General features: G+C 42.7%; 1 protein-coding gene across 1 annotated transcript in view; it reads right to left on the bottom strand.

Annotated features, from left to right (window-relative positions):
* Nucleotides 1-2,050: 2,050 nt before the first annotated feature.
* LOC111975190 (major facilitator superfamily domain-containing protein 3-like) overlaps nucleotides 2,051-25,755 on the bottom strand; it is a 48,342-nt gene continuing 24,637 nt past the window's right edge. The window contains exons 3-6 of the mRNA XM_070446829.1: nucleotides 22,743-22,825; nucleotides 22,511-22,611; nucleotides 17,987-18,096; nucleotides 2,051-10,360 (exon numbers count right to left, since the gene is read on the bottom strand). Coding sequence (XP_070302930.1) covers nucleotides 10,169-10,360; nucleotides 17,987-18,096; nucleotides 22,511-22,611; nucleotides 22,743-22,825 — 486 coding nt within the window. The 3' untranslated portion in view covers nucleotides 2,051-10,168. The remainder of the gene's footprint in view (nucleotides 10,361-17,986; nucleotides 18,097-22,510; nucleotides 22,612-22,742; nucleotides 22,826-25,755) is intronic.

Below are 25,755 nucleotides of genomic sequence, written 5' to 3' on the forward strand. Positions count from 1 at the left end.
GTGCGCACTATTTGTTTCATTGTGTCAATGTTTGTCAATGTTTGTCAATTTTTGTCAATGCCCTGTGAAATATATATTAACATGTGAAGTTACTGATAATCCCAACATATTCACCCATTCATTTAGAATGTTTGGTTTTGGGAATGTTGATAATTCATTAAATATAATATACATTCATACCATTCTCATTTTCCAAGTGGACATATTGTTTGAAGAGCACACAAACGGTGCAATACTTGTGATTAAGAACTTTTGGTTTATTTTATTGCATCTACCAGTTTACTGTCAATTGTTTTGTTGTATTTGTATGGAGAGAATGGTATGAATGTATATTATATTTCATGAATTATCAACATTCCCGAAACCAAACATTCTAAATGAATGGGTGAATATGTTGGGATTATCAGTAACTTCACATGTGTTCGGTTTCTCCATCATGTTTAATGTTGTGTGAACTTGCACCCTTTAGTGTGCATAGATATCCCTGGCCTGCGCGCCAAGAATAGGTGTGGCCAAATGTATTTCATTGCCCGTTTGGGGTGTTCTAGTTAGTTCCCTTTTGGGTAACTCAAGGGGCGGCTGTATCTGAGCCTGGTAGACTCCACCTGTTCATTATTGGTTAAGACAGGTGTTGCCTGATGAGAGGCTTTTTCTTTTGAATGCGAACATTTTGAAGTGAGAACTTTGTGTATATATATATATATATATATATATATATATATATAAGTATTACCATCATCTTTGAAACACCAGCAATGTGTAAATAAATCCAACACTCATTAGCACCTCTACCTGCCTGCCTCCTGCTGAATCTTTGTCCTTATGACTGCTGCTATTTTAAGTTGATACAGTGCAGCTGATATAGGCAACAGATTTCACGCCAACCTGTCACTTCAAAAGCAGTCAATGATCTCGGAGTGTCTGCATTTGAACTTTATGTTTATTGTGGTATACCGTGATGTAAGCAGAATTCAATATAATTCCAATGCAAGAACTCCCAAAAATGTATCCCCCTTGCTGATTTCAACTGCCCCCTTAGTCCCTTCATCCTGGCACCGGGACTGGCCTGCCTTAGTTACAGAACAGAGGCAGGTGATGGATAGATACAGTAGCAGCAGTGGAATTTTCCATTCCCTCCGAGTTGGCTCTCACCAGGCGGATGCACATGCAGCACAGGTCACATGACGATTGCACCAATTTCTACATGATTTAAATTAAATTAGTAAACCTATCCAGCTAGGGCTGGTGATGCAATATCTCTTCTGGTGAGTGACAAATGGTCCTTGGAGGTCATCGAAGACAGACCTTTCAGAATTGGGAGCATCACACTAGGGTGGCTTCCTTAGCCAATGGTGACAGGACCTGTACACTGTTCACCCTCATTTTGGTAGCACAGGCCTAGCTAGTGATTTCTTCTAATTATATCTGACCATGTTTAATTTAAAATGTTACATTACTGGAGGAATTTAAAGATAGTGATGCACAAAGTAAACGACCGTATCGGGGCGACTTCCGCAACAACTAAGAGTGCGAAGCTAAACTTCTTGGCTTTTGTTGACCCGCAGCAGAGGGAAGTGCACCCGTGCACATGTGCAAATACTCTGTGTGAGTACAGCGTCTTGCATGGAACTCATCTGCAATATCTTCGGTTCATCCTGCTGCTCGTGGCACCATCATATCGTGGATTCTCAGTTTAATCTTCAGACTTGAAATCAGATCCTGGTATCTGTACCGTGTGTACTAGTGGAATATATGCATTCAAGTAGAGTATTACATTCCATAGTCATTTAATTTGTACAGAAGTCATTTCCATATAGAATCTGTACTCTCTGCCAACATAATCAGTCAGCTATTTTTAGAGGTGTACTCTAATCTGCATGAATATTCCAATGAGATAGCAGAGGCGTCATGCCCATATGGGGCACAGGGGCACTTGCCCCCTCACAGGACACTATTCATCACGATCAGACAGGATTCTTAAAAGGAAGATATATTGGAGACAATATTAGACAACTACTAGAAATAATGGGAAACTTTGAGAATGCAGGGAAACCAGGTATAATCTTTATAGGAGATGTTAAGAAAGCATTTGATACAGTATGTCTAGAATCTGTTTTATAAGTGCCTGGATTTTTTCATCTTTAGAGAATCTCTCAAGATGGGTAAAAGTCATGTACAGCAATTATTTATATAAAACAATTATAATGGTTACATCTGAGAACTTTGAAGTGTCAAGAGGCATAAAACAAGGTTGCCCTCCGTCACCATACATACAGTATTAATTATGGCCATTGAATTGTTAGCTTTAACAATCAAATCTAAAGATAACATTATTAAGGGACCAAAAATTAAGGAATTAGAGTATCAATGTATGCATATGATTCAAGTTCTCTCTGGAGTCCTTAATCTTCAACCTTGAAGGGCCTCATTGAGGAACTGGATAATTTCTCCAGTTTCTCTGGACTAAAACCCAACTATGATAAGTGTACTATATTACGGATTACTTTAAATTGCTATGTGGTCTCTCGATTTAAATGGGTGGATGGTGAAGTTGATGTACATATCCTGGAAAAGTTGAGCAATTTTGCAACTATTAACTTTCATATCAAATGTTGCAAAATATATAGAATCTTGAAACCATGGAGATGGAAAAACCTATCCAATTACGGGAAGATTAATTTTTATGAAGGACATTGTAAACAAGAACTGTAAAATTATGTCACACAAGCAACTAACAGTGTATGGCGGTGCATGCTCAATACAAAATTATAACCAACTCATCGCGGCTCTGCTACAAAATATGAAAATACAATTACTTAAGAAGAAATGAAAGAATTTGTCTGTCACCCATTAAAAATCATCAATGGCTTAAATTGATTAGTATAAATTGAGAAATGTAGCAGTTTCACTTAAACTCAAAAGGTTTCACCGCAATACCATATAAAATTCAAGTAAGTTGGGAACAGGTTTTTGATGTCCCATAACCTTGGCTTCGGGTCAATGAACTGACAAACAAAACAATTGCATTCAGAAATTATTCAGACCCCTTCCCTTTTTCCACATTTTGTTACGTTACAGCCTTATTCTAAAATTGAATAAATTAACATTTCCTCATCAATCTACACACAATACCGCGTAATGACAGTGAAAACAGTTTAAAAAAAAAATGCTATACCCTTTGCTATGAGACTCGAAATTGTTTCGATTGATCATCTTTCAGATGTTTCTACAACTTGATTGGACATGGTTTGGAAAGGCACACCTGTCTATATAAGGTCCCATAGTTGCCAGTGCATGTCAGAGCAAAAACCAAGCCATGAAGTCGAAGGAATTATCCGTAGAGCTCCGAGACAGGATTGTGTTGAGGAACAGATCTGGGGAACGGTACCAAAACATTTCTGCAGCATTAAAGGTCCCCCAAAACACAGTGTTCTCCTTAATTCTTAAATGGAAGAAGTTTGGAACCATCAAGACTCTTCCCAGAGCTGGCCGCTTGCCCAAACTGAGCAATCGAAGGAGAAGGGCTTTGGTCAGGGAGGTGACCAAGAACCTGATGGTCACTCTGACAGAGCTCCAGAGTTCCTCTGTGGAGATGGGAGAACCTACCAGAAGGACAACCATCTCTTCAGCACTTCACCAATCAGGACTTTATGGTAGAGTGGCTAGACGGAAGCCACTCCTCAGTAAAAGGCACATGACAGCCCGCTTGGAGTTTGCCAAAAGGCACCTAAAGGACTCTCAGACCATGAGAAACAAGATTCTCTGGTCTGATGAAACCAAGATTGAACTCTTTGGCCTGACTGTCAAGCGTCATGTCCGGAGGAAACCTGGCACCATTGCTACGGTGAAGCATGGTGGTGGCAGCATATGGGGATGTTTTTCAGCGGCATGTGGGGATGTTTTTCAGCGGCAGGGACTGGGAGACTAGTCAGAATCGAGAGAAAGATGAACGGAGCAAAGTACAGAGAGATCCTTGATGAAAACCTGCTCCAGAGCACTCAGGACCTCAGACTGGGGCGAAGGTTCACCTTCCAACAGGACAACGACCCTAAGCACAGAGCCAAGATAATGCAGGAGTGCGGGACAAGTCTCTGAATGTCCTTGAGTGGCCCAGCCAGAGCCCGGACTTGAACCGGATCGAACATCTCTGGAGAGACCTGAAAATAGCTGTGCAGCGACGCTCCCCATCCAACCTGACAGAGCTTGAGATGATCTGCAGAGAAGAATGGTAGAATCTCCCCAAATATAGGTGTGCCAAGCTTGTAGCGTCATACCCAAGAAGAATTGAGGCTGTAATCGCTGCCAAAGGTGCTTCAACAAAGTACTGAGTAAAGGGTCTGAATACTTACGTAAATGTCATATTTCAGTTTTTATATTTAATATATTTTCAAAAAATTCAAATTCATTATGGGGTATTGTGTGTGTAGATTGATGAGGATAAAAAAAAAAACATTTTAGAATAAGGCTGTAACATAACAAAATGTTGAAAAAGTGAAAGGGTCTGAATACTTTCCAAATGCACTGTAGTCTACATATTTCATCATCAATTAATTTGGTATCTTGTGTCATGGCTTAACCTCTCTGGGATATTCGGGATGGTAGCGTCCCACCTCACCAACAGCCAGTGAAATTGCAGGGCGCCAAATTCAAAAGAACAGAAATCCCATAATTACAATTCCTCAAACATACAAGTATTTTACACCATTTTAAAGATAAACTTGTTGTAAATCCAGCCACAGTGTCCGATTTCAAAAAGGCTTTACGACGAAAGCACACCAAACGATTATGTTAGGTCAGCTCCTAGTCACAGAAAAACACAGCCATTTTTCCAGCCAAAGAGAGGAGTCACAAAAAGCAGAAATAGAGAAAATTAATCACTAACCTTTGATGATCTTCATTAGATGACACTCATAGGACTTCATGTTACACAATACATGTACGTTTTGTTCGATAAAGTTCATATTAATATCCAAAAATCTCAGTTTACATTGGCGCGTTATATTCAGTAATGTGTTGCTTCCAAAACATCCGGTGATTTTGCAGAGAGCCACATCAATTTCCAGAAATACTCATAATAAACATTGCTAAAAGATACAAATGTTACGCATGGAATTATAGATAAACTTCTCCTTAATGCAACCGCTGTGTCAGATTTCAAAAAAGCATTATGGAAAAAACACACCATGCAATACTCTGAGTACTGCGCTCAGACACAAAAACAAGCCATACAGATACCCGCCATGTTGTGGAGTCAACAGAAGTCAGAAATAGCATTATAAATATTCACTTACCTTTGATGATCTTCATCTGAATGCACTCCCAGGAATCCCAGTTCCACAATAAATGTTTGTTTTGTTCGATAAAGTCCATAATTTATGTCCAAATACCTCCTTTTTTGTTTGAGCGTTTAGTACACAAATCCAAAGTCAGGAGGTGCGGGCAAGTCCAGGCGAAAGTTCAGACGAAAAGTCATATTACAGTTTGTAGAAACATGTCAAACGAAGTATAGAATCAATCTTTAGGATGTTTTTATCATAAATCTTCAATAATGTTTCAACCAGAGAATTCGCACGAGACTGAGCTCATGGCACTCTGCCAGACCCCTGACTCAAACAGCTCTCATCCCCCCCCTCCTTCACAGTAGAAGCCTCAAACAAGGTTCTAAAGACTGTTGACATCTAGTGGAAGCCTTAGGAAGTGCAATATGACCCCATAGACACTGTATATTTGATAGGCAATGACCTGAAAAACTACAAACCTCAGATTTCCCACTTCCTGGTTGGATTTTCTCTCAGGTTTTTTCCTGCCATATGAGTTCTGTTTTACTCACAGACATCATTCAAACAGTTTTAGAAACTTCAGAGTGTTTTCTATCCAAGTCTCCTAATTATATGCATATTCTAGCTTCCAGGCCTGAGTAGCAGGCAGTTTACTCTGGGCACCTTTTTATCCAAGTTACTCAATACTGTCCCCCAGTCCCAAAGAAGTTAATCGACTCCATGAAAACAAAATCTATTAATAGCCTATCAAACAGATGAAAGAATATGCCGCTTGAGTGTTCATTACTGAAACATTACTGAAGACAAAATGATCAGTGATCAGTTCTCAGCAGGGTTGTGAGAAGATCTATTGCTCTGAGTAATAAGACTGAATCAGAGATAAAGTGAAAACTTTCACTGGCAGTTACAATCAAAGAAGATTAGACTGAGATTGCAGGCCGATGATGGCTCGCCAAACGCAACATTCCACAGCTGTGGATGGTCAGACCTTGCATCCATTGCTCTGTCTATGAATTGGAAAGTGGATACATTTCTCCAGTGGTGGAGTAACCGCTTTGTTGTTGTTTGAATCCCAGATTGCCCCTTTAATGGACACGTTAACGGACATATTTTCTGAAAATACCTCATTGGACAGAATAAGGGGCACACAGTTACACGCCCAGAAGCAAAAGATCAATTAACATTTTATAATTACTGCATCCTCACTTTTGTAACTGCAATAGTGCCATCATTTTGTAGTTCAACTGTAGATATTTTTGCAGTAAACACTGCAATTACTGCATCCAAATTAACATTGTTTATTTTTTTTAAGTAGGTATCCAGGTAAAGAGGATTGCCTGTGTCAATGTCTTTTTAAGAGTTACCTACATATGTTTGTTTTGATAAATCTCTATACGTTAGTGAGAGGAAACCTCCCTTTTTCACTGCTCTCCATATTTGAAAACACATTCCTGCGCATGATGAATGACTGTCCATCCACACCTGTAGCAAGAAACCAGCAGACACTGTCCACTGATCTGATCGAGCGTACCTGGCCACGAGGGTTATGTAATCTCAGGTCTATGGTGTATGTAAAACCAAACACCTAGTTATCTTAGCTGTCTATGGTGATGTGTTTGGTAATGGGAGTTAGTTCATATACTGAAGTACTACTGTATAAAGTGATAGAAGCTGGTCTGTAGGGAAAAGTCCAATAGAGAGGGTCCTATAGAGTCCTTTCTGATGGGTGGAGATGTGACAGGCTGCCAGCTCATATGGTGTTGTGCTTGATTCACTTCACAGTGGGTCGTGGGCCCCTCTCGCCCCCATCCCTGGCCTCAACCCTATTCTCTCACAACCTCGTTTGAGCCATTAGGGCCATAGCAGAAGACGCCCCATGTTTCAAACCACCCCTCTCTGCACCCCACCTCCCCATCCCTTCATTCCTCTGCCCTCTACTACTACTCCATCCCATAACCCCCTCTGTGTCTCATAGACAACCTGTCGTGGCACGTTGGCTGAGGGCCGCATCACAGTGTTCAGGGTGTTGTGAAAAGCCCTCTCTAACGATGCCATAATTACATGTCTGTCCATCAGCCAGTGCTGTAGCAAATCATCAACTCTGAGAAGACAAGGGGCCAGGGACTTGAAGGGGTTAACTGCCTTTGTATGATTGATTGAACTGAAGCGATTCATCAGGATACTCTGTCTCACATTCAAGGGAGTCGAATGAATATGTATCTTCGTGTCATTTATCTTTGTTGTATCTGTATCATTTTCCAAAATCATATATTAAATGATCTGGGAAGTGTGTTAAGCCATGCCCTTTTAACTGGCAAGGGGAAAAAATTGGGCTGGTAGGGGTTATCTGGATTTTCTGCCAGGTTACCTATTGTACAGATGAAGACAAGTGTTGGGTTTTCCCTAATCTGATACATAACACCTGTAGCAAATACACGGATTACAACTGACTTGAAACAGACAAATTAGGCAATGTAATACTCAACAGTGATGTACTGCAGGAAAACTGAACACGCGACATCATCGCTCGATGTTACGTTAGAATTTAAATGGGTCTATTGATTAAATGGTCATTCATGTAGTCATTGTTCCAAACACCTGTGTTTTGATTCCCCGACAGAGAACCAAACCTGATCAATGTGTGTTGAAAATGCCAATACCACCTGTGATTTCTGAGAAATATCAATGCTGTAGCTAGAATGTGGAGGGTGTGTTGCATGGAGCAAGGGGAGAGGTATAGGAGAGAGATGGAGTCACACACACACACACACACACATACACACACACACACAAAGAGCTATGGTTATCAGGAGGACCCTGATGTAATGAGATCTTTATCCAAAATGACATAGGGTGTGGATATATGAGAGACGTGTGTGAGGAAAACATAATTGTGTCCCAAGATTTGGCATGGTGTAATGTCCCCAACAATGGCTAGCCTCAATCCCATTCAGTCCACTGGATATAACCGGTATGATATATTAACTTTATGCTTCTATCTTTCAAATGTACAGGTGTTTACTATGATTCTTTTTTAGACTGATGCCAAGGTGACGGTATTAAAAACAGGTACGTTCAGGTAGAGGATTATTACAGGATATGACATTTGGGCAGCAGCTTTATTTAGTGACAATCTCTCAGCATGTGTCAGAGGCAGGGGTGTGCTTTGCAACAGGTGCTTTACATTAGTGTGGACTTGGCTGTATTGGTCAAAGTGACCTTGCTGATCATGACAGTTCATAACATGGCTGCTCTGGTTTTATCTCCCCACGGCTGTCCCTACCTGAAACTGCCTAGGCCTAGTGTCACTATGCCACCTCTGTGAACTGTCATCCCTTTGGCTTGTCCCCTGTGATTTTCATCCCTGTGACTATCTGTTATATTGTAATTCAGCCATCACAATGTGTGACACGGTAAACAAAAGACAGATGGTATTCAATCAGTGTGAGGCATTGGTTGAATATTTCAGTCCTTTTGCCAGTAGACGCCTCTCACCAGTCGAATGAACTGCACCACAATCTAAGTTGCTTCAACTGCTGTATGTTTCAAGCCCACTAAAAAGTGATTAGATAAGGTGTGTGTTATTCTTAAGAACTTTACACATTATTTAACAACTCAAACAAGCAATATCAGCAGGTAGTTAAACAACCAGCATCTATGAAAAATTACATATAAATATAATTTCCCCCCAGAATTCATAAAAATGTACAATATATATTTTTCATTTTTTTTGTTGCCAATCTTGGAAAACTAACCACCATACAAAATGTAAGGCTACAGTACTGTTCTCGGTAATACTTTATTTGGATAGTCCATCTGTAGATATAGACCATCAGTAACATTTCAACTAACTATCTACTAACCCTAGCTGTAACCTAAACCGTTATTATAACCCTAAGCTTAGACCGTACCCTAACCTTAACCCTAACCCTACACCTAACAGTAACCATAGCAAGCAGTTGCTTATCAACAGATAGTTTGTTGATAGTATGACCATCTGTAGAGCATCTACAGATTTAAAATCCGGACTATATAAATAAAGTCTGACCTGGTTCTCTAATTGCGCTAACAACTAACCTAGGCTAGCAGAGTAATGGTTCAAGCTAGCTACCTCTAATCAAAATTGCACGCTAGCTAGCAAATGTTGTACTTTACAGCTCACTAGCTTCTTCTGCGTATCTTACAGTGTTGATAAGAGGTAGTAGGGATTCATTCAAAAATGTCACCACAGAACAAGTTCAAAAAGGAAACTGATATGACATATATATAACCTTCATCGCTGGCTAATCAATGGCTAAGTATAACTGCTGGATTAAATTTTACTGCAGCCTTGGCAAATATGAAAATGGCTCAGATGGTACTGTATGTCCTCCAACAACCCCTTAACAGCTTTCCCATTTATTTATTTCCCTCCCTATCCCTTATGCTACTGATCCAATCCCCCCAACTCAATATAGCTACTCATCAGTGTCCTGGAAAAATCTTGTATAAAAAAGTTCACTTTTCAGGAATCTGAAACAATGTTGTTGTTGCCATATATTAATGGGAATTCACAAGGCTTTTTGAATTACTTATATTAGTACTAGATTCATTAATCTTTCACAGAACATGGAGTGGAATGTTCTGTGAAAAGTTCAATTTATGTTTTAAAAAAGTGAGAGTTTTTCTAGGACGCCGACGTACGACAGAATTTGCTTCGCACTCATGCAACACACTTCCTCCTCCTCCTCAATCTCAGTGATCACCATCTCTAGTCCTGGACATCTATAGGGTGTGGAGGTTTTTGTTCCAACCCTACACTCACACACCTTGTTCAACGACTCAACTGATCATCGACCCCTTGAGTAGCTTGATCTGATGTGTTAGTAAGGGCTAGAACAAAAAGCTGATCACTTGGGCTCTTCCCTGAGCGCCCCTGTGTCTGTGGCCTTCCAGATGTGGAGGGCTGTCCCGGCAGAGAGGACCAGGAAAAGGAGGAAGGCGGTGGGAAAACCCACCCAGTCCACCAGGCCCCCTGCCAGGGCACCGAACATCAGCTTCCCCAGTACCTCCAGAGTGGACAGGAAACTGTAGTGGGTGGCCTGTAGAGAGAAGAGGAGAGGGTTAGGTAGGGACRAGCTCAGAGAGAGAAAAAACTAGAGGCCACACCACACCAACACAGATTACCTAACATCCCAGACTCCACCTCTCAGGCCCACAGCAACACAACAAGGCAACATAGCCAACGCATCTCCATGGGTCTCCACCCTCCACTGACACCTAAATGTTCACACAATGGCAACCCTATTCCATACACTCAGGTGTATGACAAAGACTCTACAAATGAAACAATGTAAACTGCTAACCTCTTAACTGAATGGATTAATTTCAGCAGAAACCACTAAGACATCCGCTGTGGCATGCATAGTTATCAGTACAGTTCTGGCTATCCCTTAATCCACATGATCAAAGTGAGATGGATCTTAATCAATAAGGGGAGGGAGTGATCATGGTGAGCAGATGACTTAGATCATTAGAACTTTGGGGCGGTGAAAAGGCGACAAGGTCTTCCTTAGTTGTGCCTTTGACGCCATGTAACATAGCTCCTGTGTGGCTAATTGTAATTTAGCCAGTTACCTGACTCGGAAAATGTCACCGGCGACGAAATAGGTGAGCTGCCAAGGAGACATTTCCCAGGCATCTTTGCTGGGTCTCAGTTTTGAGCACATTTCTGGGTTCAGCTGGTTTCACACAGTCTGAGCGCCTGTAGATCTGAGTTAAGTCAAGACCTTTTATTCGGGCTAACTTGTAAAAAGGATTCAGTTTCTCTCTCCTGGGTCATCGACAAGCACTCACGGTATCAGCTTTCTGTCACTGGATATGACCTTAAAAAGGTAGCTATATGTGTCAATGTCATGAGAACATTTCAAATTAACCCCAGAGGTTATTAGCTTCATTATGTTTCATTACGTTTTTCTTCCTTAATTGCCCAGATACAGCCCTGTATCCTCCTTGGCGTAGTTTTCCTAGTCAACGACTCCTTGGTAGAACTGTGGTAACTCGTCCCCTTCAGAATTGATTGAGTGACGATTGAGAGGCTGCGAACAGAACACCTCCAGGCAGCGATGGCCCAGTTTAAACAGGACAAAATAAGTTATGTCAAAGAAGAGGGGGAGAGAGAGGGAAATATAGATATGTAAAAGGGGAGAGAGAGTTAGCTAGGAGAAGAAAATGGCTTTGTTAGTCCCAGCTGAAGGGTGGGTGTTGTTTCTGTGAGGAGGGCTACCTGTCCTGCCTGTTGACATCGTAGGATATAATCTAACTCCAGGAGTTTCCATTTTGCTCGCTAACATATCAGACCATTCCAGAGGCCGACGGGTTTCAGAGAATTTTGTCTTCTTATATAAAAATCATCTCCTCCAAGTGGAGGTAAAAGGATGAGAGCCTCACTCTGTAAATGTGTGCATAGCTTCAAAGATTGGGCCACATGCAAAAATGTTAACAATTGAGCAAATGCATCCCCATGACAAATAGCACTTGATTTCTGACACATCTCAAGGAATGACTTTACCTTTTAAAACATGATTTGAAGTTGAACATAATTGTCCGTTGACGACAAAAATGTAACCAATGGAGTTCAGTTTTTTGGTAAAGATCACTTTATCTTTATTTAACTAGGCACGTCAGTTAAGAACAAATTCTTATTTTCAATGACGGGCTAGGAACAGTTGGTTAACTGCCTTGTTCAGGGGCAGAATGACAGATCTTTACCTTGTCAGCTCGGGGATATGGGGAAATTGTCACTTCCGGGTTGGAGCGAGCGGTCGCATTTGCGCTTTGGTCCGCAGGTAGTATAACTTTTCATTACATTTCATTACATTCAATTATAGTACAACGGTTTGATTTGTCTAATCTTAGCAATTTCTTCTTAGCTAGCTACATAGCCGTCTTTGTATCAAAAATAATTGCGTAATTATCGTATTACGTCGTCCTAACGCAGTCTACACTGCTATCTGCCCAGCAGCTAGCCAGCTAGCAAACGTCCACCGTCTACCGAATAGCAGCACTGTAGCAACTATTACACTCAACTGAACGACTTGATTAGTGTAGTGTTAGCTAGCTACATAGTTGTCTTTGCTGTCTTCGTATCCAAGATAATTGTGTAGTTTAGAGTGTGTAGTTTTAGAGTGATTATCTTAATTTACCGAGGTTAGCTAGCCAGCTATTTGTCGTCCTTAACATAGGAGACACTGCTAGCTAGCCAACAGCTAGCCAACGTCTACCGAATAGAACTTCCGCACTCAACAACCCGGTCGCATTCCGCTTCGCTCCACAGGGAGTATCACATTTTCATTTCATTTCATTACAGTACAACGGTTGGATTTGTTTGATCGTAGCTAGCTACACAGCTAGCTACATAGCCGTCTTTGTATCAAAGATAATTGTGTAGTCTAGAGCGATTTTCTAGGTTAGCTAGCCAGCTACTGTCGTTCTTTTAACGCAACGTAACGTAATCAACACTGCTAGCTAGCCAGCTAGCCCCCGAATAGCAGCACTGTAGAAACTATTACACTCAACGGAACGACTTGATTAGTGTAGTGTCAACAACGCAGCCACTGCCAGCTAGCCTACAAAGTCAACAACGCAGCCACTGCCAGCTAGCCTACTTCAGCAGTACGCTATCCATCTTAATCATTCTAGTCAATAAGATTCTTGCTACGTAAGCTTAACTTTCTGAACATTCGAGACGCGTAGTCCACTTGTCATTCCAATCTCCTTTGCATTAGCTTAGTCTCTTCTGTAGCCTGTCAACTATGTGTCTGTCTATCCCTGTTCTCTCCTCTCTGCACAGACCATACAAACGCTCCACACCGCGTGGCCGCGCCACCCTAATCTGGTGGTCCCAGCACGCACGACCCACGTGGAGTTCCAGGTCTCCGGTAGCCTCTGGAACTGCCGATCTGCGGCCAACAGGCAGAGTTCATCTCAGCCTATGCCTCCCTCCAGTCCTCGACTTCTTGGCACTGACGGAAACTGGATCACCACAGATAACACTGCTACTCCTACTGCTCTCTCGTCCGCCACGTGTTCTCGCACACCCGAGAGCTTCTGGTCAGCGGGGTGGTGGCACCGGGATCCTCATCTCTCCAAGTGGTCATTCCTCTTTCTCCCCTTACCCATCTGTCTATCGCCTCCTTTGAATTCCATGCTGTCACAGTTACCAGCCTTTCAAGCTTAACATCCTTATCATTTATCGCCCTCCAGGTTCCCTTGGAGAGTTCATCAATGAGCTTGATGCCTTGATAAGCTCCTTTCCTGAGGCGGCTCACCTCTACAGTTCTGGCGACTTTAACCTCCCCACGTCTACCTTTGACTCATCCTCTCTGCCTCCTTCTTTCCACTCCTCTCCTCTTTTGACCTCACCCTCTCACCTTCCCCCCCTACTCACAAGGAGGCAATACGCTCGACCTCATCTTTACTAGATGCTGTTCTTCCACTAACCTCATTGCAACTCCCCTCCAAGTCTCCGACCACTACCTTGTATCCTTTTCCCTCTCGCTCTCATCCAACACTTCCCACACTGCCCTACTCGGATGGTATCGCGCCGTCCCAACCTCGCTCTCTCTCCCCCGCTACCCTCTCCTCTTCCATCCTATCATCTCTTCCCTCTGCTCAAACCTTCTCCAACCTATCTCCTGATTCTGCCTCCTCACCCTCCTCCCTCCCTTTCTGCATCCTTTGATTCTCTATGTCCCTATCCTCCAGGCCGGCTCGGTCCTCCCTCCCGCTCCGTGGCTCGACGACTCATTGCGAGCTCACAGAACAGGGCTCCGGGCAGCCGAGCGGAAATGGAGGAAAACTCGCCTCCCGCGGACCTGGCATCCTTTCACTCCCTCCTCTCTACATTTTCCTTTCTGTCTCTGCTGCTAAAGCCACTTTCTACCACTCTAAATTCAACATGATCTGCCTCTAACCTAGGAAGCTCTTTGCCACCTTTCTCCCCCCTCCTGAATCCTCCTCCCCTCCCCCCCTCCTCCCTCTCTGCAGATGACTTCGTCAACCATTTTGAAAAGAAGGTCGACGACATCCGATCCTCGTTTGCTAAGTCAAACGACACCGCTGGTTCTGCTCACACTGCCCTACCCTGTGCTCTGACCTCTTTCTCCCTCTCTCTCCAGATGAATTCTCGTGTCTTGTGACGGCCGGCCGCCCAACAACCTGCCCGCTTGACCCTATCCCCTCCTCTCTTCTCCAGACCATTTCCGGAGACCTTCTCCCTTACCCACCTCGCTCATCAACTCATCCCTGACCGCTGGCTACGTCCCTTCCGTCTTCAAGAGAGCGAGAGTTGCACCCCTTCTGAAAAAACCTACACTCGATCCTCCGATGTACAACTACAGACCAGTATCCCTTCTTTCTTTTCTCTCCAAAACTCTTGAACGTGCCGTCCTTGGCCAGCTCCCCGCTATCTCTCTCAGAATGACCTTCTTGATCCAAATCAGTCAGGTTCCAAGACTAGTCATTCAACTGAGACTGCTCTTCTCTGTATCACGGAGGCGCTCCGCACTGCTAAAGCTAACTCTCTCTCCTCGCTCTCATCCTTCTAGACCTATCGGCTGCCTTCGATACTGTGAACCATCAGATCCTCCTCTCCACCTCTCCGAGTTGGGCATCTCCGGCGCGGCCCACGCTTGGATTGCGTCCTACCTGACAGGTCGCTCCTACCAGGTGGCTGGCGAGAATCTGTCTCCTCACCACGTGCTCTCACCACTGGTGTCCCCAGGGCTCTGTTCTAGGCCCTCTCCTATTCTCGCTATACACCAAGTCACTTGGCTCTGTCATAACCTCACATGGTCTCTCCTATCATTGCTATGCAGACGACACACAACTAATCTTCTCCTTTCCCCTTCTGATGACCAGGTGGCGAATCGCATCTCTGCATGTCTGGCAGACATATCAGTGTGATGACGGATCACCACCTCAAGCTGAACCTCGGCAGACGGAGCTGCTCTTCCTCCCGGGGAAGGACTGCCCGTTCCATGATCTCGCCATCACGGTTGACAACTCCATTGTGTCCTCCTCCCAGAGCGCTAAGAACCTTGGCGTGATCCTGGACAACACCCTGTCGTTCTCAACTAACATCAAGGCGGTGGCCCGTTCCTGTAGGTTCATGCTCTACAACATCCGCAGAGTACGACCCTGCCTCACACGGAAGCGGCGCAGGTCCTAATCCAGGCACTTGTCATCTCCCGTCTGGATTACTGCAACTCGCTGTTGGCTGGGCTCCCTGCCTGTGCCATTAACCCCTACAACTCATCCAGAACGCGCAGCCCGTCTGGTGTTCAACTTTCCCAAGTTCTCTCACGTCACCCCGCTCCTCCGCTCTCCTCACTGGCTTCCAGTTGAAGCTCGCATCCGCTACAAGACATGGTGCTTGCTACGGAGCTGTGAGGGGAAGGCACCTCAGTACCTCCAGGCTCTGATCAGGCCCTACACCCAAACAAGGGCACTGCGTTCATCCACCTCTGGCCTGCTCGCCTCCCTACCACTGAGGAAGTAAGTTCCCGCTCAGCCCAGTCAAAACTGTTCGCTGCTCTGGCCCCCAATGGTGGAACAAACTCCTCTCACGACGCCAGGACAGCGGAGTCAATCACCACCTTCCGGAGACACTGAAACCCCACCTCTTTAAGGAATACTAGGATAGGATAAAGTAATCCTTCTCACCCCCCCCCCCCCCCTTAAAAGATTTAGATGCACTATTGTAAAGTGGCTGTTCCACTGGATGTCATAAGGTGAATGCACCAATTTGTAAGTCGCTCTGGATAAGAGCGTCTGCTAAATGACTTAAATGTAAATGTAAATGTAATGATCTTGCAACCTTTCGGTTACTAGTGCAACGCACTAACCACTAGGCTACCTGCCGCCCCAATGTACTGATGATGTTAGACATTTGTACTTACCTCAGTCACATTCACCAAAATCAAGGGATATACAGTTGAAGTCGGAAGTTTACATACACCATAGCCAAATACATTTAAACTCAGTTTTTCACAATTCCTGACATTTAATCCTAGTAAAAAGTCCCTGTCTTAGGTCAGTTAGGATCACCACTTTATTTTAAGAATGTGAAATGTCAGAATAATAGTAGAGAGAATGATTTATTTCAGCTTTTATTTCTTTCATCACATTCCCAGTGGGTCAGAAGTTTACATACACTCAATTAGTATTTGGTAGCATTGCCTTGAAATTGTTTAACTTGGGTCAAACGTTTCGGGTAGCCTTCCACAAGCTTCCCACCATAAGTTGGGTGAATTTTGGCAATTTCCTCCCATTCCTCCTGAGCTGGTGTAACTGAGTCAGGTTTGTAGCTCCTTGCTCGCACACGCTTTTTCAGTTCTGTCCACAAATGTTCTATAGAATTGAGGTCAGGGCTTTGTGATGGCCACTCCAATACCTTGACTTTGTTGTCCTTAAGCCATTTTGCCACAACTTTGTAAGTATGCTTGCGGTCATTGTCCATTTGGAAGACCCATTTGCGACCAAGGTTTAACTTCCTGACTGATGTCTTGAGATGTTGCTTCAATATATCCACATAATTTTACCTCCTCATGATGCCATCTATTTTGTGAAGTGGACCAGTCCCTCCTGCAGCAAAGCACCACCACAACATGATGCTGCCACCCCCGTGCTTCACGGTTGGGATGGTGTTCTTTGGCTTGCAAGCCTCCCCCTTTTTCCTCTAAACATAACAATGGTCATTATGGCCAAACAATTCCATTTTTGTGTCATCAGACCAGAGGACATTTCCCCAAAAAGTACAATCTTTGTTCCCATGTGCAGTTGCAAACGGTAGTCTGGCTTTTTTATGGCGGTTTTGGAACAGTGGCTTGCTTGCTGAGCGGCCTTTCAGGTTATGTCGATATAGGACTCGTTTTACTGTGGATATTGATACTTTTGTACCTGTTTCCTCCAGGATCTTCACAAGGTCCTTTGCTGTTGTTCTGGGATTGATTTGAACTTTTCGCACCAAAGTACATTCATCTCTAGGAGACAGAACGCGTCTCCTTCTTGAGCGGTGTGACGGCTGCGTGGTCCCATGGAGTTTATACTTGCGTACTATTGTTTGTACAGATGAATGTGGTAACTTCAGGCGCTTGGACCAGACTTGTGGAGGTCTCCAATTTTTTTTCTGTGGTCTTGGCTGATTTCTTTTGATTTTCCCATGATGTCAAGCGAAGAGGCACTGAGTTTGAAGGTAGGCCTTGAAATACATCCACAGGTACACCTCCAATTATGTCAATTCACCTATCAGAAGCTTCTAAAGCCATAACATCATTTTCTGGAATTTTCCAAGCTGTTTAAAGGCACAGTCGACTTAGTGTATGTAAACTTCTGACCCACTGGAATTGTGATACAGTGAATTATAAGTGAAATAATCTGTCTGTAAACAATTGTTGGAAAAATTACTTGTGTCATGCACAAAGTAGATGTCCTAACCGACTTGCCAAAACTGTAGTTTGTTAACTTTGTGGAGTGGTTAAAAAACAAGTTTTTAATAACTCCAACCTAAGTATATGTAGACTTCTGACTTAAACTGTATGTGATTATTTAATATCACTGAAAAAAATTCAGATCTGTCTTTAATACTTGTTTCTCACATAAAGGACCTGACTTCGCCATGGGAAACAATGTTCTAGGTTGACAGGTGTGTAGAGGGTGACTCTTACCTGTACACTCTCCTCCGCTCTCTGTGTGCAGTGCATCATGGTTGTGAAGGTGAGCGTTGTGATGAGGCCGCCCAGAAAGTGCTGAATGCTCAAACTCAACACTGCCATACCTGAGGGGCAAACACAGTAACAGCCTTGACACTGTCTCAAACTCAACACAATATTGCGTAACATTATGGGTGCTTATATTTGTCCTATTTCACACATGTGAATTGGGAATGTGTTTTTTGCATATCCCACTCTCCCTAAGACCCTTGGAGAGTGGGGTCAAGGCCAGGGTCTGCCATTATCAACAGCGACCCTGGAACAATTAGGGGTTAAGTGCCTTGCTCAAGGGCGCATCGACAGATATTTCACCTTGTCGACTCAGGTATTCGAACTAGTGACCTTTCGGTTACTGGCCCAACGCTCTAACCGCTAGGCTACCTGCTGCATCCTGTCTTAAAGTGGTGTTATCTAAATTTGCCTCTTTCTTTTCACTCAGAGTCCCTACTGGATGGATGGTGTGAGAAGGAGAGCTCAGTGGCACAGCGTATATCAGTGGAGTCTGATCTGTCGCTGAACCGAGACAACAAAGGTGGAAGTGAGGGGGGTGCTGTCTCCTCGCGTTCCCCCAAACAAGTTGTTCCCTCTCAGAAGACAGCAGAACACAGGCGACACAGAGTGTCTCTCAGCTCCCACTGACGTTGAATTATTCACCGGAGATGTCGAGTTTTGCAGAATAAGACTTCTCCATTTCACAGGATTCAGAGAGCGAGACACTAACTCAGCGTATCAGAGTGAGAAAATGGGGCACTCATGTAATATTGAGAATTTTACAGCAAAACATTTTTTAATCTTTGACATCATTGTTCCTGCTCTAAAGAGGGAGACCTCTATTTCCAGAGGTTTCCAGAGTGAACAGCTCAACATAGGTTCAAACAGGTCACTGAGAAAGCTTCTGTTCTGCTTTCAGCTTTCCTTCAATTTAGTCGATTAAAATGGGATGTTTGTGAGAGATGCTCAAAGCGCTGTAAACTGACCTCTTCACGCACCTCTTCTTCCACCACATACAGGGCCTTCAGAAAGTATTCACACCCCTTGACCTTTTCCACATTTTGTTGTGTTACAGCCCAAGTTTAAAATTGCTTAAATTGAGATGTTGTGTCACCGGTTTACACACAATACTCAATAATGTCAAAGTGGAATTATGTTTTTTGAAATGTTTGCAAATGAATAAAAAATTAAAAGCTGAAATGTCTTGAGTCAATACGTTTTCAACCCCTTTGTTATGGAAAGCCTAAATAAGTTCAGGTGTAAAAATGTGCTTAACAAGTCACATAATAAGTTACATAGACTCTGTGTGCAATAATAGTGGTTAACATATATTTTTTTATGACTACCTCATCTCTGTACCCCACACATACAATTATCTGTAGTCCCTCAGTCGAGCAGTGAATTTCAAACACATAGACTAGGGAAGTTTTCCAATGCCTCACAAAGAAGGGCAGCTATTAGTAGATAAAAAGCACACATTGGATATTGCTTTGAGCATGGTGAAGTTATTAATTACACTTTGGATGGTGTATCAATACACCCAGTCACTACAAAGATACAGGCGTCCTTCTAAACTCAGTTGCTGGAGAGGAAGGAAACTGCTCAGGGATTTCACCATGTGGCCAGTGGTGACTTTAAAAAAGTTACAGAGTTTAATGGCTGTGATAGGAGAAAACTGAGGATGGATCAACAACATTATAGTTACTCCACAATACTAACCTAAATGACAGAAGGAATACAAATATTTCAAAACATGCATCCTGTTTGCAATAAGGCACTAAAGTAAATTTGCAAAACAAAAGTCAAAGTAATGAACTTTAAGTCCTGAATACAAAGCGCTATGTTTGGAACAAATCCAACACATCACTGAGTACCACTCTTCATATTTTCAAACATGGTGGTGGCGGCATCATGTTATGGGTATGCTTGTCAAAAAGTTTTTATTAGGATAAAAATAAACGTAATAGAGCTAAGCACAGCCAAAATCCTAGAGGAAAATGTCTGCTTTCTAACAGACTCCGGGAGACAAATTCACCTTTCAGCAGGACAATAACCTAAAACACAAGGCCAAATATACACTGGAGTTGCTTACCAAGATGACATTGAATGTTGCTGAGTGGCCTAGTTAAAGTTTTGACTTAAATCGGCTTAAACATCTATGTCTCTTGAAACGATCAATAACCAACTTGACAGAGCTTGAAGAATTAAAAAAAGAATAATGTGCAAATATTGTACAATCCAGGTATGCAAAGCTTTTAGAGTCTTACCCAGAAAAACACAGCTGTATTCGCTGCCAAAGGTGATTCTAACATGTATTGACTCAGGAGTGTGAATACTTATGTAAATAATATATTTCTGTATTTCATTTTCAATACATTTGCAAAAATGTCTAAAAACATGTTTTCACTTTGACATTATGGGGGTATTGTGTGTAGATGGGTAATACATTTTGTTTTAAATCCATTTTGAATTGCAGCTGTAACACAACTTATTTATTTTTTATTTTCCCTTTATTTAACTAGGTAAGTCAGTTAAGAACAAATTCTTATTTACAATGACGACCTAGGAACAGTGGGTTAACTGCCTTGTTCAGGGGCAGAACGACAGATTCGATCTAGCTGGCCCAACGCTCTAACCACTAGGCTACCTACCGCCCTCGAGACTAACTTAATGTGAAATAAGTCAAGGGGTATGAATACTTTCTGAAAGCACTGTATGTGTGTGTGTTGTATGTATAGGCCTTATGTACCAGGTCTCTATTGAAAAATCTATTTCTATCTCAACGAGACAAACCTGGTTCAATAAAGGTTCAATCAAGAAGGCCTGAATGTGAACGGGTTACACATATATTTTTTATTTATGTATAGGCCTAAATGTGGATGGGTAACATAAGACACAACGTGTTATTTGTTTCGCYATGGGGTCAGGGGGTTAGAGTGTGGCCGTTGTAGATGCATACGATGGGTATCCAGTAAAGTCCATCATGTGTAGCAAAGCGGATGGATCTGCGAGCCCAGTGGGTTTGTTCATAATAGTCTTGACTACCTGTGTGAGTCAGTGAGGTCACATGGAGGTGCCTGCCTTCATTCATCAGTCACACATTCACCTGCCTCCTGCTCCCACTTTGTACAAGGTGAAAGAAAGATGTCGAGCTACGGATAGACAAACAGATGTGGCTTGTGGGGGACTAGAGACACGGACAGGTCTAGATCAGTGGAAAAGGACATGCTGGTTAGAGTCAATGGTGTATGTCCATGGTTAGTGAACTGATGACATTGACCCCGTTTACATGCACACCAATATCCCGTTATTATTCGGGATACTCAAGTATTCTATTTTTGAGTTGACGCATATAAACATCATATCCCGTTTACAATAACCGCAAAAAGCTTGTATCACGGTCATAAGAAAGCCAGATAAGATGCCTGGGATATGCTGATGGGATACTGTAGCATGTAAACATCTTATGCCATTTACTGTTGATTTTCAGGCTCAGTTGTGCATATCATGGGTGTTGTGCATTCTATGGTGTTGTGTGATGATCTTTTTATCTGATTATCAAACAAATCACTTAACAAGTAGGCTACCTGCGCAGTTCCATCCACCATTATTAATTCCATAATCATTTTATAATTTTATAATTTACTATAATTCATTTCCGATATTTCAAATCAAGTTTCTGCTTATAATTTCCGACATTTGGTAGGCCATTTGTTTGTAAACTGTAGTTTGATAGCCTACATGCAGCTTTGCTTCTGTCATAACTTGTTGCCCCAGAACACTAAATAAAGTAGTGCTCACCAGAATAATCTCTTATTTCAATAGAATGAATACATTAATCTAGTTAACACCAGTAAAGTTGTTTCGTTTAGGAACCGGGGAGAAAACACAATAACTGTGCAATTGGTCCTGTGCAAAATGTCCAAATGCCATCAGTTTGGCCGGTTTTAAGGAAAGGAAAAGCTAAGAAAACAACTAAACAAGTTTCTGATAAGACTTTCTGATAAGACAGTTCGTCTTGGCTGCATATTTTATGTGGTTGAAATACTGTCTGCTTGCATAACAGTGTCAAAGACAAAACATTACACGCACATTCACATTTTCTCAAGAGATACTAAAAGAAAGAAATCAGACTTTTCCACTCCTGTCCAGACACAAAATTAACATTTGTTGTCTAATTTTACTGTAAGAAATGCTGAAATTCTGCAGGAGTTAATATTATATTACTCTACATGTGAGAGGTTATAGACCTACAGTCAGTGTCCAGATTTCAGTTACTATTCCATTTAACCCATATGAGGAATATTCTGTTTATTCATGGATACAGGGATACTCGTGAGCAGGATATCAAAGGTGCATGTAAACAGCTTATCCCGAACAAGACCTTAAGCGGGATATGAGCTACTATCTGGAATACTGTGCGCATGTAAACGTGGTCAATGCTGCCTAGTCAAGTTGTGGTCAGAGTGCGGTCTGGTCTTCTCTCACCTTTCATGAGTGGAGAAGGTTCCAGCACGGTCAGGAGGGAGCTCTGGAACACCATGCTGACAGTCCGCATCACAAATACCCGCCTCATCAGAGAGCCAATACTGTGGAGACACACAAGACAGACAACCAGTCACAAATGCCATTTGACACACACACAGGCAAAGAATACTGTGTAGTATGTGTATGCTAACAAAAACAAACACCATATTTCCTTCTACAGTAGCACACACACCCACACTCCAGGGTTTCCATGAGGAAAATGTGGCACCGGACATTTGACTGGCAGCATTTTAATTTACTGGACATTCGAGAATGTTTTTAACCTCTTTTTCTCCCCAATTTCGTGGTATCCAATTGGTTGTTACAGTCTTGTCCCATCGCTGCCACTCCCGTACGGACTCGCGAGAGGCGAAGGTCGAGAGCCGTGCATCCTCCGATACACAACCCAGCCAAGCCACAATGCTTCTTGACACAATGCCCGCTTAACCCGGAAGCCAACCGCACCAATGTGTTGGCGGAAACACCGTACACCTGGCGACCGTGTCAGCGTGCATTGCGCCCGGCCCGCCACAGGAATCACTAGTGCGCGAAGGGACAAGAACATCCCTGCCGGCCAAACCCTCCTCTAACCCGGACGACGCTGGGCCAATTGTGCGCCGCCCTATGGGTCTTCTGGTCGCGGCCGGCTGCGACAGAGCCTGGAATCAAACCAGGATCTCTTGTGGCACAGCTAGCACTGCGATACCTGACATTTGAGAAATTTACCAAACCCATACGTAACATGATCAGGGCGTCCACCCACGGTATTCAGAATGACAGAAATCACATTTAAATTATAGTAATTCATCTTAACAAATCATGAACCTCAAGGATGAACGGTGTGGGTCTTCTTGCCGAATTCCATTTAAAGATGTTAGAATAACTCCCACATTTACTTTTGCTCAGCCAACAAGACGAGTAATGAACAACCAAACCACAAGCCTATGTCAATCTACTAACCCCAATTTGTTATTTGTTTAGGCTCTGTAATCCAGCACTTTGAATTTGAAATGATACAATGACTATGAAGTGCAGACTGTCAGCTTAATTTGAGTGTATTTTCATCCATATCAGGTGAACCGTTTAAAAATGAATGGCAAATAATGTAATTATTGCGTGCTAGGAATATGGGACTACTTTAATACACATAAGTGAATTTGTCCCAATACTTGTTGTCCCCTAAAATGAAGGGACTATGTACAAAAAGTGCTGTAATTTCTAAACGGTTCACCCACTATGAATGAAAATACCCTAAAATTAAAGCTGACAGTCTGCACTTTAAACTCGCTCATTGTATAATTTCAAATCCAAAGTGCTGGATTACAGACCCAAAACAAAACAAACAAAACATGTGTCACTGTCCCGATACTTTTGGAGCTCACTGTAGGTTACTGGTTTCAATAACATAAAGTTTTTATAAAATAATTGCATCCACATTTGGTCTTATTTTGGCTAGACTACTTTAAAGAATGGTAAACATGCCTCATAATATGTAGTATAATGTTCAGGTTTCAAACTATTTAGTATATGTTTTCCAAATGCATACGGCCTCCAGCTCATTGCAAAGTGGTGTGTGACGCACTGAAGCCTACCTGCCATTATAGGCACTTAGAATGGCGAATGGGAAGTGCACTTCAAATACCAGTTGAGAAATAAAAATAGTATCTCTTTTTTATCATGCTATCAAAATTGTTTTTAACATGAGATTTCAGTTAGAATTGTTGCACAATGATTGGGCTTATAAAAGCACATTTCCCTCCAGCAGCACCAGGAGCTGTAGCTGCAGGTCTCGTGCTGTCAAAGATGTTCAGCTTAAACTAGGCTCTGTATGCTAGGCTCTGTATGCTAGGCTTTGTATGCTAGGCTCTGTATGCTAGGCTCTGTATGCTAGGCTCTGTATGCTAGGTTCTGTATGCTAGACTCTGTATGCTAGGCTCTGTATGCTAGGTTCTGTATGCTAGACTCTGTATGCTAGACTCTGTATGCTAGACTCTGTATGCTAGGTTCTGTATGCTAGACTCTGTATGCTAGACTCTGTATGCTAGACTCTGTATGCTGGGCTCTGTATGCTAGACTCTGTATGCTAGGCTCTGTATGCTAGACTCTGTATGCTAGACTCTGTATGCCTAGACTCTGTATGCTAGACTCTGTATGCTGGGCTCTGTATGCTGGGCTCTGTATGCTGGGCTCTGTATGCTAGGCTCTGTATGCTAGACTCTGTATGCTAGACTCTGTATGCTGCGCTATGTATGCTGGGCTCTGTATGCTGGGCTCTGTATGCTGTGCGTGTGTGATAAATAAGAATCATAACGACTAACAAAAATATACACATGCCAATTTAATTCCACTAAATTATGGAAATTAACCCATAGACCAATAAGCATGACTGGTCAAATGTATTTACATCAACTGGCATTTCCATCAATGAATAGGCTAAAAGGCATTATTTTGCTATGGGATTTTTTTCTCTCTCCCAGACAATTGGCCGGTGCAAATTTTATTTATCAGCTTAAAAAATATATATTGGCCATAAGCCGGCTATTACCGGCTAACGGAAACCGTGACACACACACACACACGACGTGTCCCCAGACACTAATTGATTCCTTGTTAGTCTAAGAGCTGTGTCTCCCGATAGGCTTGGCTCATGGGGTAATCAATAACCCAAGGAGCTCCCCACTTCTCACCCCCTTAGAGCATTGTGTTGTGTGTGTGTGTATCTCCCAGGGATTACCTCTGTGCCAATCAGTCCCCAAAGGATCCTGTCAATCAGACAAACCAGACACGTGTCTGGTATCTGACATCTATACCATCTGACAAGGACATTACCACATGGACATTACCACAGCTTAGTTTGATTTAACTATGACATGAGAAATAGACCAACTATACTTAAATCTGATACCAAATAGTATCTGTCCATTCTGTCAGTCTTTACGTCTACAGGCTCTACAACACCTCTCTCATTTCTCCTTCTTTACCCTTTCCACCAGAAAACCAATCTGCTGTCAATCACATGCTAAAAACATTCTTTCCCTCATTTTTATTCTCTCCTTCTCAATGACACTCTTTCAAATCTGGCTCTCTGAGGAGTTGCAGTAGTGGTGGGGTGAGAGGAGAACCTGCCTCGCTACTGACACCTCACACGGGCCGGGCTGCGATACCATATAGGCTCTCGGGTTGCCGATGGCGATCTGTGTGAGGCA

Source organism: Salvelinus sp. IW2-2015, linkage group LG15 (assembly GCF_002910315.2).
Source record: "Salvelinus sp. IW2-2015 linkage group LG15, ASM291031v2, whole genome shotgun sequence".
In the NCBI taxonomy this organism is placed as follows: Eukaryota; Metazoa; Chordata; class Actinopteri; order Salmoniformes; family Salmonidae; genus Salvelinus; species Salvelinus sp. IW2-2015.